Source organism: Arabidopsis lyrata (assembly GCF_000004255.2).
Source record: "Arabidopsis lyrata subsp. lyrata unplaced genomic scaffold ARALYscaffold_3, whole genome shotgun sequence".
NCBI lineage: Eukaryota > Viridiplantae > Streptophyta > Magnoliopsida > Brassicales > Brassicaceae > Arabidopsis > Arabidopsis lyrata.
The window spans coordinates 8,684,846-8,701,296 of NW_003302553.1; the positions used below are offsets into that span (position 1 = coordinate 8,684,846).

The following is a 16,451-nucleotide window of genomic DNA, read 5'->3' on the forward strand; positions in this document are numbered from 1 at the left end:
ATTCGCGTCACCGGTGAGTAAAAGATTAGGGATGTAAAAAGAAATGTAAATGACACTTAAATTATTTGATTAATTTTTTTTTTTTTTTTTGGTAGAAATATTTTATTTGATTAATTAACTAACTCGTAAAATTATTGGCTTAACATCTCTAAAATTGAAAGGAAAAAAAAAAAATGGGGTAAACTCTGAATCTTTGGACTGCTACTGAGAAGAGGATCCCCACTGACTCAGTCTCTCCGATTGCTTTCGTGGTGGACTCGATTCGTGATTCCTGGAATTTTATCTCCGAGGTATTCAAATCTTCTCCTTTTGCTTTTCCACTAAGAGAGATTCCAATTTTGTTTTTGTAATTCACTCGACGACTCAAATTGCTCTTGTTTCGATCATCTTTATGCAAGAACTGCGGTTTGATTTATGTTTGGGGCAGGCACTGTCACTTAATGGCGTCATCTGAAACTAAAAGCTACGCAAGGAGAGATCGTCTTCTTGAAATTGAGGTAGCAGTTCGAAAATGGTGGGAAGATGAGGAAGTATTCAAACTCTGAATCTCGTGAGAATCTTCCTAAGCCAGAAGAAAAGTTCTTCTCCACTTTTTCTTTCCCTTGTATGAATGGTTATCTACACACTGGCCATGCCTTCTCACTCTCTAAGGTTGATTTTGCTTCTGCTTACCATAGACTAAGAGATGCCAATGTGCTTCTTCCTTTTGGTTTCCACTGTACTGGTATGCCAATTAAGGCTTCTGCGGATAAGCTTTCTCTTGAGATTCAACAGTTTGGTAACCCTCCTGTGTTCTCTGCTCAAGATGATACCATCAAGCAAGCTCCTGAAACTCAGGAGGAGAGTTGTGATATGCTGATAAAGTGTTTGAAAATGACATGAACATTGCTATCAGATTGACTGAAAAACCGTACAAAGATTGTTTGTTTAGGGAGGCACTTAAGAATGGGTTTTACGACTTACAAGCTGCACGAGATGAGTATGGACTCTCTTGTGGCAGTGGCGGTATGAACCATGATTTGATACTGCACTTCATGGATGTGCAAACACACCTCATTGAACCAATCCGTCCCCAGTTTGCAGAATATGTATGGAGGAAACTTTTTAAGAAGGAAGGTTGTGTGGTAACAGCAGGCTGGCCTACATCAGATGAGCCAGATTTGGTTCTCAAGAGTGCTAACAAATATTTGCAAGATTCTATAGTCTTAATGAGAAAGCTTCTACAAAAACAGCTCTTAGGTTCCAAGAAGGCTGCTAAGAAAGCTGCTCAAGTTACAGCAGTGCCAGAGGGGATGTTAAAAGGCCTCATATATTTGAATGAGCAGCTCGATGGATGGAGAGCTCACTGCCTCAAGATTCTGCCAAAGCAAATTTGTCCAACAAACCTGTCGTTTTGCCCCTGATGCAGAGATACTTGCAGAACGAAGGGAGATATTGCAGAAGGAGGGACAATCAGAAAACTTTAAACAAATTCAGAAGCTTTGCATGCCTTTCCTTAAATTTAAGAAGGACGAGGCAATATCTATTGGCCCTCAGGCTCTAAAGTTGAGGTTGCCTTTTGGAGAGATTGAAGTCCTTCAGAGTAACATGGACTTGATCAAGCAGCAAGAGGTTGAAATATATTCTGCAAGTGAAGTGACCCTGATGATGTTTCAAAAGCTGGTCCACATGCTTCACTGCTGACGCAGAATCCTCCATCTCCGCGCAATCCAACTGCCATCTTTGTGACCAGGTAAAAGCTAGTTATTTCATTACAATTGGTTCCTAATAGGCTAATAGAAGCAGCATGGATACTCGTTTTGTTTCTCGTCAACTAAACTGAGCTCTTTACTGCTCCAGCACAAATGTCTCCCCTCCAGTCTAAAAGTTCTACGGAATCATCTCTCTCTGCATATCTTCGTGTAAGTTAAATCTTTTTCTCTTTGACATTCATCTCCATTGTTTTCTCTATATAGTTTCTGGGTCTTTTTTTGTTGGATGTTATAGCTAAATCTGAATCTTACCTTGCATTTAGTCTTCCTTGACCTTTCAAAAAACTACTAGATTATCAAATCGAGCGTCAACCTGTAAATGGATATTCATAAGCGATATGAAGATTTTACTTTGGCAATAGAGGTGGACAAAATGTGACTTGGATGTTTTTGAGTTATCGTGGCTTAGGTGATATAGACTTCTAGGAGTTGTGGTTCATGTAATTGAGTTTTCTATTGGTGTTTGTTTTGTTTCTAAAAAGTAAAAAAAAAAAGAAAGATTCATTGATCTTAGGATCTGTGTATTATGACTTATTGTTTTGCAATATGTATATTTGCTTTCTAAACTGACTTTGAGAATGAGATCAGTGCAGTTTGAAATTTTTACAGTGGGATAATGTTTAGTTTATAATCTTATTTCTCGGAAGGAGTTTCCAGCATCCTCGTCACTTACAGCTTCCAATTCCAAGGTGATTTCTGATGTAGCTGACTTGGTGACTTCTTTGCTCTAATAATTTTGCTGCTTATTTAGAAATGCTTGCTTTAGCTATGTCATGTTTTTTAATGCCTATGTTACTCGTAACTCAAAACTGCGATTGTCAGAATATGCAATGGATTTTCTTTAAACTTAGGAGTTTCTGCCATTTATCATCAATGCTATATAAAGATCTCACAGGACTTTCTGCCTCAACATCAAAAACTCCAATATTAGTCAAAAAATGTTGTATAAGGAAAAGAGAATGAAGCAAACCCGTGTAAAAATTGTCTTTTCTAGTATAATTATCGGTCCAGAGAATCTAGAAAAGAAAACCGTCATGCCTTACTGTTTAAAATTATATTCTTTGCAGATATGTGATCGATTTATCAACCGCAAACTCGTGCAAAAATTGTATGACAGAATGCTTACTATCGGTCTACAAGGTTACGCGCAATTATATGTCTAAATTCTTGTCTTGTATTGTTAACTTTGTATCCTTACCTACTTTTGCTTGCTTTAGTTACATCTTTCTTGTTCCCTTACACATGGTTGTACTTGTAGGCACCATTCCATCATTTCTCGTATAGCCGATTGGGAAGGCATTAAGAAGGTGGGTTCTGATTTTCTATCTATTTGCCAAATCAAGTAAATTGACTTAAAAGATTCACCATTCATCTTGTGTCTTGTTTTAGTCACGTTCAGTTCGAGAGTTTGACAACTACGCCACCAGACTTGTTGCCAAATTCGATGTGCAGTTTGTTTCATATTCTCTTTACCCTTTGTTTATATATCCCCTCTTTCAGTAGAAAATCCAATCTTTAATGATGCAGACAACTGATACATACTATAGACGTTCAAGCAGTGCGCAATATGTGGGAAATGTCTCTGTTCCACTCCTTTGTACCAGTGCTTTGGACGATCCAGTTTGTAATAGGGAAGCTATTCCTTGGGATGAATGTAGGTAAGACCCCAGAGCTGATGGACTAGATTAATTTGTATCAAAATTCTGGTTGACCCAGTTTTACACCGGCTCTCCTATGTTGTAGCCTTGTACCGCCACTGATAAGTCTTCAGAAAGAGTACTTTAGCTGTTAAGCAATGCCACGTCTTCTCACTAACATTCAGAAGTTAGATCGAGGGAACAGTAGTCTAACTAGGGGATTTGAGAAGATCTGATTATTTGGGGAATTGGTTTTCATATGGGAGAGTAGGAGATGCTCTAGAAAGTCTTTCTTATCTGGTTTTGTTGTTGGTTTTGTTCTTGAGTTGGTAATATTTCTGTTAAACGGAGTTGGTAGTTTCTCTGTTATATTGAGAGTTTCATTTGTGGCTAAATTAGGAAGTGAAACAGCTTTAGGCATTGTTGGCAAAATTTGATGAGTTTCTTGGTTGTATCTTTCAGTAGCACGCTGCGATGGGTCTTCATGTATCATGAAACTGATATTCCAATGTCTCAAATTTTGCAGGGCAAACAAAACATAGTTCTGGCAACCACAGCGTCAACACGCCGAACAGGGCCATTGTAAGCTTCTCTCGTTCGTTGTTTCTCTCTGTTGTGCTCTCGTTCGTTGTTTCTCTCTGTTGTGATTTCACTTATAATTGCTTGTCATGATCCCTAATCTCTGTTTTCTTTGTTTTGTGCAATAAAACTCAAGTAAGAACAAAAAGTATTTCATAAAAGGTTACTTAACATTTTCTCTGAGACCCACGCTTCTTTTATCTCCAAAAAACACTACTTACTGCACCTATTCACCTACTGCATTACCAACTCCCACTTACTACATCTACATAGCTACTGTTACTAGGCATCATTATATCTAGATTACAATCTAATTTCACAAGTAAACAAAAAGTAACTAAGTTATAGTTACTACAACTTCCTTTTGTTGTAAAAGACTTGTTCTCTTCTTCCAATTCACTTAGTTGGTTTGACAACAAAATGATAAAGGATGCATCCACAAAGTTATAATTAGCCACCATAATGTCAACCTACAATGACTTCTTCACACAAAAATAGCATTCTAGAAATGGACCTTGTCACTAGTTAAAACATAGGTTTAAGTAATTTAATGCCTTGAGGTACACTTAGCATTCTAGAAATGTACCTTGGAACAAAACTTAAGAACAGAGCTTTCCTCTGTTTCCCAAATCAGCTCCAGGATGATCGACTCTCCTATCTTCACACCGTTAGCGTAGCAGAACTCTTTCCAACCTCCCACCAATCTCATTCTCTTACGTTCCACCTCAAACCACAGTTTGATAGACCACTTCACGCCATGTTTATCCAACAGACTCATCTTCTTTGCCTTTACGATGTCATTTACCTTTGTGAAAGGTATTGGAAGCACCTGAGAAACATTCAAACGAGGGAGACAAGAATGAAGAATCAATAAGACCTGTAAAAAGAAAATTAATGGCTTGGTGAAATGAAACTAACCAGTTTAGATTGTTCTATGTTGTAAGGTGTAAGAGTTACTGTTACAAAACAGTTCTTAAATTTTCTTTTTGTGCATTCCTGTGAGCTTCTCTCGTCTTGGTTAGTTTCAGGTTCTGATAAGCAATCTTCTTCTTTTAGCTCTCTAGGGGATAAACGTAAACACAAAGTTGCTCCTCTTTGGATGAGTTTGAAAGTGAAGGAACTTCCAGCTCTAAGTCCATTAGCATGACAAAAACTTCTCCATCCTCGTCTAATGTAAGTAGTTCCACATGATTTCTTTCGTTTCAAATCTACAGTCCATGATTTGCCATTTTCGTTAATCAGAATCATCTCTCCACATCTTGTGTCTACACCATTTGCCCTCACAAATCTCATTGGAAGATTCTGAAAATTCATTACAATACAACATCAATTTGATTTAATTGTAGACCCTAGTATAAGAGTTTCTTGAGTAGAATACCAGTGAGTCATAACGTATATTCGAAGATGTGACATTAGCCACGAAATAAGAGAGATCTAGTGAAGACTCTGCTTCTTCTCTTGGATTCTTTCTCACTTTCTTTGTCCTTTGATTATTTCCTGAAAAGAAGAGACTAAATCCACTATATGAGCACATCTTAAATATAAGTTAGATCCAAACATTGTCACGTGGAAAGTCATGTCTCTCTCTCTTGTCTGAAAACAACAATGTCATCGATACGAGAGTAAACTCTTTCCAACCGTTTGTGAGTCTCTAGCCATCTATTTTCACTTTCCAGGTTATGTCGGAGAGAGAGAGAGAGAGAGAGAGAGAGAGAGTTAGATCCAAACATTGTCACGTGGAAAGTCATGTCTCTCTCTCTCTCTTGTCTGAAAACAACAATGTCATCGATACGAGAGTAAACTCTTTCCAACCGTTTGTGAGTCTCTAGCCATCTATTTTCACTTTCCAGGTTATGTCGGAAGCAAGGAAGAGAGATTACCAAGTGGCTGTGAAAGCAAGGAAGAAGAGGCTTGAAGAAATGCTGATTCGCCATTGCCAAAGACCCTAAATCTCTCAGCCTTTACACTGCAATATCAAGGAGGAAAGAGTGTACGTAGTAAACACAACATTTCACGGTGAAGAATCAATAAGACCTATAAAAAGAAAATTAATGGCTTGGTGAAATGAAACTAACCAGTTTATTACAGAGATAAGTAATATGCAACATCAACCAAAATATAATTAGCAAATTAAGATTCCCATTGGAAGTGATTGCTTTCCCAATTGTACCACATACATCTAACAAACAGAGACAGAACATATGGAGTCCAGGCCAGGTAGTCATGGAGGATCAATTACCATATCTTAACTAACTCCATTACTGGATTATTAAGGTAATGGTGCTTAATGATATACTAGTGCTTCCTTCCACCACATTTTACACTCTGGAAAACAATAAGCACGTTCAAGAGTACACTCCAAATGTCTGCAAATCAGATTGATTTCAGAAATGAGCTGATACGGAACTGCCAAATTCTAACTTCCAGTTCTCACTCTGATAAGAATTGATTCTAGCTCTCACTATATCAAAAGCGAATACGGTTCTACTGTATGTATCATCAATGATCAAACAAATTGAGAATCTGAGAGAAAAAAGAAAACTTTTTCTCACCTGATCAAGCACAGTGTCTGTGATCATATCCGCAGCTACTTCCTTAGATTCAGAGATCACAGCTAACTCCTCGGACACCCACTTCCTCCCGGCGGGAGGAGACACTATCTCAGCGAATCTCTGCAAATCCCTTAGCTCCTTTAGCATCTTTTTTGCTACCTTCTACTTCGCCATCGCAAGCACAACATGATCCATTGTTTCTTCATTCACATAAACCTCAAAGGTGATCTCATCTTTACAAGGTACCACCAAACTAAACATCCTTGACATCAAATCATGTCTGCTCTTAAGCTCTATAGCAGCCAATACCTAGGACCACTTGCGTAGAATGTGTACACATTCAAAGCTCCTTTAAGCCACAATGGCGAATCTTCTCCTTCACTAACTCCAAGCAAACTGAAATTCTTCTGGAATATTGTATCCTTGGAAGCGAATTTCGCCGCCCAAGCTAAAGCGAGACTCTCGTTCTCACGTTTACCAACGAAGTAGTTGAGTGCGAGTGCGATTATGAGCGATCTCCACCGCGTACCACTTGTTCATTGGAACTGTAATGTTTTGAGCTTCTGAGGAAGTCTCTGGATCTAGCTTCTGTAAATCAGCAGGAGTGGCGTTTTCTGTAATTAACGGAGACTCTAGCGCCTCTATCTCCACTGGTAGTCCTTCGAACGGCGTGGGATTTCTGGAATCAGATTGAGGCGCGTGGTCTGATTCAGAGATGAGATCGGAGTAATTTTCGACGGATGAAAGTTCCGGTTCCAGATCGGGGATTGATGAGTGAGACTGAGTGAAAATTGGCTGAGGGAGGGAGTGGTGGATGTCAGAGGAATCGTCGGATACATCGTCGTCTTCAGCATCAAATCCTTCGAATTGAGAAGCTGCGACAAGACGATGGTGAAGTGAGAGGCACCAAGAACCATTTTATAAGTGATGATTATTTTTTTTTGTTTCTTTTAAATTTGTTTGTTGGCCAAATTTTTGACAAACTTATTATGAAGTTAAGATGACACTCTTGATCACAATTTAAAGACTGCTTTTGAAATTCTCTGGTTAAGTTGACCAAAAATGTTCGAAACTTATTTTGTTCTTGTGCATAATAGATACTCTGTTGACATTTCATATTTGTCCCCAAATAACTGAGTAAGTTTCGACGGCTAGAACTCTAAACCCTTTACTGCGGCTAGAACTCTAAACCCTTATTTTGTTGTTTTCAACGGAATAATTAAGAAAAACATCGATCCTTGGGCATTTTTAGACTAAACAAGATTCTTTGTGTTGTCATAGCTTGGTTACATCACAAAAGGAAAAGGAAAGTCGAGATTTTATATGACCCTTAAATAATTAGAAAAGGAAAAAAAGGAAAAGGAAAAAAAGGAAAAGAAAAAAAAAAAGGGAATTCCGACCAAAGTTGAATCCCTTATAAATAAATACACACTAAAAAGAAAGGAACCCTAAAAGCAGATCTATTCAATCGTATCATCATGGACGGCGAAACATCCTTCACCCACGAAATCGACTACAATCCTAAACCCGAAGATGCTGGCACAATCAAAATCTATGCGAGTATTGTTGGCGTCGTTGATCATGTACTAACAACGTACCCAATTATATATCGTTCCGCCGACGATTACGATGCAGCTTATCGTTCTGGTGGCAACCAACTTCTGAAAGACTTCTTGAAGGATGCTGGGATTGATACACAGGTCTTGTGTGACCTCTATTTATGTGTCGATGAAATTGTGTTTCTCTCGGGTCGGTATACTCCAGATTGTGCTTTGTCTGTAAGGATGACAATTGATCCCATTACTCCTCAAATTGAGCAAGAAGAGGAGGTTGTTGCTGCGATTCCACCAGTCTCATGGAATCAGACCAATAATAGACCCGTAAGCAAGCTCGCTCTCATGTCCCTAGACCAGAAAATCTACGTCAAGAACAAGAATAGCTCTAAATGTGATGATGCCACTTGCTCTATTTGTTTAGAGGAGTTTACTACCGGAAAAAGACTAGTTATCTTACCATGTGGCCACTTGTTTGATGCTTTTTGTGTCGCCGACTGGTTTAGTATCAACCATGTTTGTCCATTGTGCCGGTTCGAGTTGCCATATGAAACATGAAACCGCTGATTGATACAACTCCCTAGTGTTTTTTTTTTTTGGGCTAAAGTGTTTTTATTTATCTTACAAGTCAGTTTGTATTAAAATGACAAATTTTTCCATTAACTTGCCTTTCCATTGTTGGGTGTATACAGTCATTGACCTTTTTCGCTAGTGTTAATTCACCAAACAAACCTTTTGTCAAGGACCATGGCCATGGGTTTTATACTCTTTCACTAATTAAACTGTCAAATATAAAAAAATGAACCAAGGACAATCAGTCTTTGACACTTCTTACGCTATAATTACACTATTACAACTCCAATGCTCAACGTGGAAGAGGAAACATTTGATTACTTAGCTTTTATAAGCCTACAATCTCATACAAGAAAACTAATCTATGCACACTACTTTGTTCTTTGCATCTTGATGTTGAGATGGTAAAGTCCTGAGAGACTTTTGTATAATATTGACGGCGAATAGCTTATTGCAGGCTTATTCTCAAGTAGGTTACAAGAAAAAGTATTAACGGCATAAGTCATCTTCTATATAGTTACTTTGCACTAGTAGTGGAATATGATTTCTATTTTTCGATGATCTCCCTAAATCTTTTCTTGATTGATAACAACAATGCAGGTCCTAGAAGTGGCCACGTCGTTACTATAGCAATGTATGCCAATAGCCAAATCGACTTCCGGCTGTATCTCGAAAGCTCATCCACCCTCTTCTTCAAAGGACCAAGTAAACTGCTATAAACTTGTGGAGTATTGACCTTATGTGGATGATTACTTGTGGAGTATTGACCTTAAGTAAACTGCTACGCAACAAGATTACTTGTGGAGTATTGACCATCTGGTGTAAATTTAAGTATCTCCTCCCAGATGCCTTGATCGAACATCTGAGTCCAATCCAGGAATGTGAAGTCAAATGTAATAGTCAATCCAATACCTTTCTTCGAATTTGTACCATTTCATAAGTGTTTTTTGCAGATTCCACAAGTAAACGGTTAGAAGGGTATTTCATATGTATAAGTCAATTTGTTATTTGGTTCATATACGTTTCCATGTTAGGTGCGTTATCAGGAGATAACAGCGGAAACATCGTATTTGGACAAAGTGTTGTCAGAAGGTGTGGACAGAACCACATAGTTAGCGGATGTCTCAATGCACAATATGTACCAAGCTATGAGGAGATAGTGCCATTTGATAGTTGTGGTCGAAGTTAAAAGAAGAGAGTAGAAGAGTTAGAGTTGTGAAACAGTTAATTTTTTGATACTTGTTAACATTTCCCCCTGCATAAATGTCAGTATTAGTACAAAATTGTGTCTTATGTGAATCCAATCTTTTAAAACCACACAAACTTCTCAACGATTCTTAATATATATTCATTACATGGATCTTGCTCCTCTTATGTTTGAAAAGTAGTGTCTATATTACCAAGTTTCGCGCCATTCCTCTTTCTTTATAATTCGCGACCGCATAACAACATACCAAATCAACCACTGCCATAAAGATGATCCGATCCTCTGTTTGCTTCCTCGTATAGTCGTATGTTCTTGAACTCAGATGCTGAATCAACATTAGGATTTATCCCCGCAAGCTTCATTATGTTCTCAATCTCTTTCTCAACCTCACCCATCGATGGCCTCTCCTCTCCTCAGTTTTCACAATCGGGCTTTTACTGGTTAATAACTCCAGCATCAACACTCCAAACGCATGCATACACATCGGTCTTCTTGGACAAATAGATTCTTCATGTAGTATTCGGGATTTTATATAGCCCTAATTGCAGAGATATTGTGAGTTAAGATGTATGTGATAAAGAGAGAAATAAGCATGATTGATATCTCTACTTACCATGGTTCCTTTCATTTGAGTTGACTCATGAGCTTCTCCCACAAGTGTGGATAGGCCGAAATCTGCAACCTTTGCCGACAGACTTTCATCAAGTAGTATGTTGCTGGATTTAACGTCTCTGTGTATGATCGGAAGCATTCTCATGGAGATAAGCCACAACCCCTTGCTTGCACCAAGTGCTACTTTGAATCCTTCTTTCCCAATCCAGATATATGAATCCCACTCTTACCTGCATAATTGCGTGCGTACCCAAAATCTGGATTAAGAGTTTAGAACCCTAGAATCACCGAGAAGTTATTAACAATCGAAAAAGTAGTTCTCTTTCTTTTCTTGTTCTTTCTTTTTTCATCAATCGCCCTCTATGTTTGTTTCCTCTTTTGTCGAAACGAAACCATCTTCAAAAATTCCAGGAGAATAACGAAAACTCCAAAAATTAAATTAAAACACAGTTACTAGGCTTATTAGAGTAATGAAAACACGGTTACTCTCTTTCGGATATTGGGCCTTATTGGGCTTTCCTAAAACATTAAGACAATTAGACTAATTAGTGGCTTAATGATGAAACTAAACATAGTTTACGAAGGTGTAAGAGTTACACTGTCAGTCTGTCATGAATCAGTTTTTTCATGGCAATGAAAAAAAAGTTTTCTATATCAATTTAATTTTGGAAAAAATGTCATTTGAATCCCGAACTTTAATTATCGTCGAAAAAAAGTCTCAGTTTTCAAAATGGTGAAATAAAATCTCAAACTCTTGTGGGATATCCAAATAAATCGCAAACTTTGTCTAATATTGCCAATTTAGGCACGAAGTTAAATCAATTCCGAGACAGCTCGACAGATCTCTAATCTCTGACGCCTCTGTAAGCTTCTCTCGTTCGTTGTTTCTCTCTGTTGTGATTTCACTTATAATTGCATGTCATGATCCCTAATCTCTGTTTTCTTTGTTTTGTGCAATGAAACTCAAGTAAGAACAAAGAGTATTTCATAAAAGGTTACTTAACATTTTCTATTGCCCCTAAATTTATTCTGGAAATCTCAAAACCCTCTACTAATCTTTAGTACCCCTCGTTTTAATGAAATGACGAAACTACCCCTTTGATATTTGTTAAATGAATTTTGAACGCCTTATTTGTACATACCAATTATACTGGTATCCCCTAGTATTCTCTAGTATTACCCGGTATTACCCTAGTATTACTATCTCCTAGTATTACCAATTATACCATGTTTACCTAGTATTAGGTGGTAATACCTAGATATACCCTAGTAATACTAGTTACACCCCGCTTAGTGGAATTCGAACCATGGACGTGCGCGCGGAGCTCGCTACCATTGAGCTACTGTGTTTTCCGTTGAACACTTACCGATTTAATTATATTTAACCCTTAACACCCGAAAACAAACTTCATTAAGGGTAATTTTGTCTTTTTACCATTGAAAGAGTTTTGAGATTTTCTTTTCCCTTATAAGGGCATCTCAGCCTCTGTCTCGACAAATATCCTTTATCTCTGATTTTGCTCCTGTAATTGTAAACCAAAAACCAAGCATACATTATTATAAATATATATGCTGCAATTAATATCTCTAAATGCATATTATAATTTTTTTAAATAAGTCACAATGAGTTTTTTTTTGTGGGAAGAGAAAGAATCAACGAACATTCGTTCGTGATGCTTGTAAAAATTTTGAAAATTAACAGTGGATAATGTATATTATATCGTAAGTATAAACATTTAATCTTATTTATGTAACTGACAAACGAGTGATCAAGAACATTAAAACGATAGAAACCGCAATGAAAGAATATGGAGATCTTCGAATATCCATTAGTTGTTTCTTTGAATTTTTTTTTTAATCACTAATATCTTGTGAAGTGTGGATGTTTTTGAAGTAGTTCTAGAAATTTGAAGCTTCTTATATAGGCAAATTCTGAAATCTGAGTCATGCATATATCTATTAAAATGTGATTGTCTTTTGCCTTTTGGCAATAAATTGAGGTGTATTAAAAGATAGATTTGGAGTGATTTTTATTTAAATGACAAATCCTATGTTATTCAAACATAAATTATAATATGTATGTTAAAACTAAATGTTATTGGATTAGTGATTTGAAAATGAATAATCAAATCCACTGTTACGTAAAACATTTAGTGGATTTGAATGATTTAAGTGAGATTTAGGGGATTTTTTAGTTAAAAATAAAAAGATCTAAATCACATGGTTTTAGGTAAGATTTTATGAAATTTTAATAACAAATTTCCTAATTCACCAAAATCATTTCAAAACTCATTAAAACTCAAATCACTCTAAAATCTAAATTCATTGTTCAATACACTTAGTTTAAAATGATTTTAACTGTTTGTATAATAAATATTTATAACTGAACTAAACATGAATGAGTTTGCATGAGTACTGAACTTCTTTTAGGTATAAGAAAGATTATGATCATCTTTAACAAAGAGTAATTTAGGTTTGTTCGGTTGTGTGAGAGTAATGTTAAGTCTGTTTAGAGCTGATCTGTTTTTTTAGTTAATGTAATTTGCTATTGCCTTTCTTCTTTTTCATAAATTTGTCCTTGGTGGGAGATTGATATTTGGACCAGATGTTATGTGGTGCAGGTTTTTAGTAACCTTAACTTCAAGTTTCAAGTTTAAGACTTTAAGTATTTAATGTTTGAATTTGGTTTTTAGACATTATTATCTTTCATTATGTGTTATGACTTTAAGTGTTTAATGTTTGGACTTTGTAAGATTGAACTTCAACATGTCTCGGATTTACATTTGCAATTTAGGTAATTTCAAAATTATTTTTGAGTTTTTAGGGTTATTTAGGGTTAATTCGGTTTATTTCGGGTTAATTCGAATTATTAACCCGAACCGAACTGGATCCCATCAATAAAAATTTTGGTTTATTCTCGAGTTAAAAATAATTTTACATAATCGATCTGAACTCAATTAAACCCAAACCGAATCCGAACCGAATACCATTCGGATTCTAAACAGTTCTATCCGAATAACCCGAAATCCGAATAAACGTCCAAACCCAAAACCGAACTCCTAGGCCAACCTAAAAACATTAGTTATATTTATACTTATAATATCCGAAATACCTAAAATTACAATCATAAATCCGAATATACTAGGTATTTTTGAGTAATTCGGATACATTTGGATATATTTGGTTAAAAAGTAACTAATGATGTAGTTTTCTTTTGGGTAATTTTAGTATTTTTAGATATTTTTTGTTATATTTGGGCAAAGAGTAACCAATGAATTTTTGAGAAATCGGGTATTTCGGTTAGATTTGGGTATATACGAGTAAAAAACCCGAACCCGACTCGAACCCGAAAATATTTCGGGTATTTTTTGGTTATTTTCGGGTATTTTGCTTTTTTATTAAAATACCCGAACCAAACCCGAACCGAATTTTTAGAATACCCGAATAGGTCTCGACCCTCTACCCGAATAGATCCGATACCCGAAAAAAAGAACCGAATCCGAACGGGTACCCGAATGCCCAGGCCTAGAGAGATATCAAATAAACAGTCCCTTGTGGTATGTTTCTTTGACCTTTTCATGAATATGACTTTACAGCTTTTGGTATGTTTCTTTGACCTTTTCATGAATATGACTTTACAGCTTTTAGTTTTCTAACTTATCTATTATTTACTAGTCTATATACGTTAGTCGCAAGTTTGCAATCTGTGATCTCCTAATCGCCTCTTTCTTCTTAAATGAGAATTACCATGCGGACAAGCAACGGAATGTGATTTTAAAAGGCACACAAACTTAATCAAATGCAACGTATATATTTTCTTTGGTGAAAGTGATTGAAATATGTAATTGTGTTATAGGTAAAATTGTATAATTGAATGCATCTTATATTTTACTATTACTCTATTAGTATCACATATGAAACTTTTATAACTCACAAAAATGTACATGTGGAATATGTTATCAGGTTTAAACATGTGTATTTTATCTTTGATAAGTTGATGAAGATCTGTTTCCATAAACAAGAGGCACATAGAGATAGTTCAAAGACATTAATTTAATTTTAATCAGATCTTACAAAGTGAGATTTTTTCAAAAAAAAAATCTTACAAAGTGAGATTGTCAAGAGGCACGTACGTAGGTAGAGACAGTTCAAGGACGTGGGATGTTCCTTGGTGCCCAAGGAAGCTTCTCTAGGTCAACAGATAACTCTCTCGCCAAATAATGACCGTAGTTGATGTAATGATCCATAATAATAATAGCTTAATTCTGTGAAGAGTTATTCTTTTGAGAAAAACCAGACGGGTCAACCAACGTTATTGGGAACCCGGTTTAACTTTTGGTTTGTTATAGCACTTTAAAAAGAAGAAGATTGATGACTGGCTATGTATTTTTTTTTCTCCCTTATAGCTTTGGAATTGTTGAGAGTGGGCATAATTAATAGAAACTTTATGATAATTCTTTTTCTTTCGCTTCCCTCCAAATCTTGTTGATGGGATTGTGTGATTTTGATTGATAGACTTCAATTATGAATGTATAGAGAGTATTTGCGAGAAGGTGAATCCAAGTCGGTATTGTTTTTTTGTTGTTGTTGTTGAAGTAACTAACTAGAGAGTATGATCGCATGGTGTTCCATACATATAACATATGTGAATGGCCATTTTTTAACTACTTTGCATGTCCTAAGCTTTTCATTGTGTACTGTTTCAGTGTTATAATTTTAAAATTTATGGGACAATCAACATTGTTTGTCCCACGTTCCACCTAAAAAAGGGGGCCGATAATTTAAGGTTTGGGACAGATTGTTGGGTATGTTTCTTAAATTGGGCTTTTGTGAATAAATAAATGGGCTTCATTGCCCAAGTTTATTTTGACGTTTTGAGAAATTGTATTTTGACGAAACTCTTCTTCTTAAAAGAATAAGTCAAAGAACGTGACCACGCCGCAGTTCTCTCTGTTTGGTTTGCAACGGTGAGGAGAGATAGGTCATTGGATCTCGGATGTTATGGCTAAAATCTTTGATGAGAAGCTCGATCTTGTGCCTATTTAAAGGAGAGTCTAGTCTTCAATTTCATCATGGAGATTACATCTCTCTCTTCTATTTTCTTCTTCTTCTTCTTCTATATTTCTGAGTTTGAGTTTGAGAGCTTCATCTCTTTTGGGTTGAGTGCACAACACAATTGAGAGCAGAGTGAACCCTGGAGTGAGCCGTCTTGGTTATCTTGCACACCGGGATTAGGCGGTTTTTCGCTCAAGTGCAGTAGATTCTCTACGGCTCTGCGACTTTCGTTCTTTGTCAATTCTGGTTGTAAGCTTTATTTCCAACACAGATCATTGATACCTACAATAATTATTGTCTAATTCCAAGTTATTTGTCTAATCTTAATCTTATATGTAAGGAAGACGCATTGGCGTTAATTTCCACGATTCAATGCAACAGTGGCCACAACGCAATGGGACAGTGAGAGATTTCTCTTTTGTTCTGCATTTTGATTCGGACATGAAATCTAAACATCGATAAAGATGGGACACGACGAAACGTAGAAAGTGGCAAACAAAGCTGATAATATCTAAAAGGAGATATATCAGATAAACAATCCCTGGCGATAAATTCTCAAGTCCTTTTGGTACCTTTTCATCATATGAATTCAACTTTTTTGTTTACTTTAATATTTTGGGGGATGAGTGTGAGAAACTGAAAATGGTTTTAGGATTTATACACATAGTAGGAACTTCGCAATCACGATTTGCCACACCACTGCTTTTGAAGTGACATTATAATGTGGTCGACATAAAAAACAATTGATTTCGAAAGTCATACTTAATCACATGGTCGCAACATGTTTTCATATACGAAAAAGTAACAATATTCGTGGAATTCAGTGAAATATGTGTAATTATTTGCTTATAGGTTCATTATGATTTAAGTATGTATAAAACTTGTGGTACTTCGTTACTTAATTACTTTTAAAGAATCTTACATTAGTATTA

The 16,451-nt window shown here is 36.3% G+C and overlaps 2 protein-coding genes, 2 long non-coding RNA genes and 1 pseudogene across 4 annotated transcripts; 3 read left to right on the plus strand and 2 right to left on the minus strand.

The window, feature by feature from the left end:
- The first annotated feature begins 162 nt into the window (after nt 1-162).
- On the plus strand, nt 163-4,887 carry LOC9321415. Its single transcript, XR_002333364.1, has 9 exons — nt 163-290; nt 428-1,732; nt 1,840-1,901; nt 2,345-2,440; nt 2,819-2,891; nt 3,010-3,058; nt 3,141-3,409; nt 3,915-3,970; nt 4,784-4,887. It is a non-coding gene; the product is annotated as an uncharacterized LOC9321415 (long non-coding RNA).
- Nucleotides 4,389-5,811, minus strand: LOC9319283 (putative B3 domain-containing protein REM15). Its single transcript, XM_021032472.1, has 3 exons — nt 5,346-5,811; nt 4,886-5,269; nt 4,389-4,796 (listed from the first exon to the last, which is right to left on the minus strand). Exons 1-3 carry the CDS (start codon nt 5,499-5,501, stop codon nt 4,542-4,544), a joined length of 795 nt encoding a protein of 264 aa, XP_020888131.1. The 5' UTR covers nt 5,502-5,811; the 3' UTR covers nt 4,389-4,541.
- On the minus strand, nt 5,382-7,437 carry LOC110229895 (annotated as a pseudogene).
- Nucleotides 7,438-7,997: 560 nt separating this feature from the next.
- On the plus strand, nt 7,998-8,630 carry LOC9321417 (E3 ubiquitin ligase BIG BROTHER). The gene has a single exon (XM_002883170.2). The coding sequence runs from the start codon at nt 7,998-8,000 to the stop codon at nt 8,628-8,630; it is 633 nt and encodes a 210-aa protein (XP_002883216.1).
- A 6,636-nt stretch (nt 8,631-15,266) lies between these two features.
- LOC110230375 lies at nt 15,267-16,177 on the plus strand. Its single transcript, XR_002333472.1, has 2 exons — nt 15,267-15,765; nt 15,860-16,177. It is a non-coding gene; the product is annotated as an uncharacterized LOC110230375 (long non-coding RNA).
- Nucleotides 16,178-16,451: the final 274 nt, after the last annotated feature.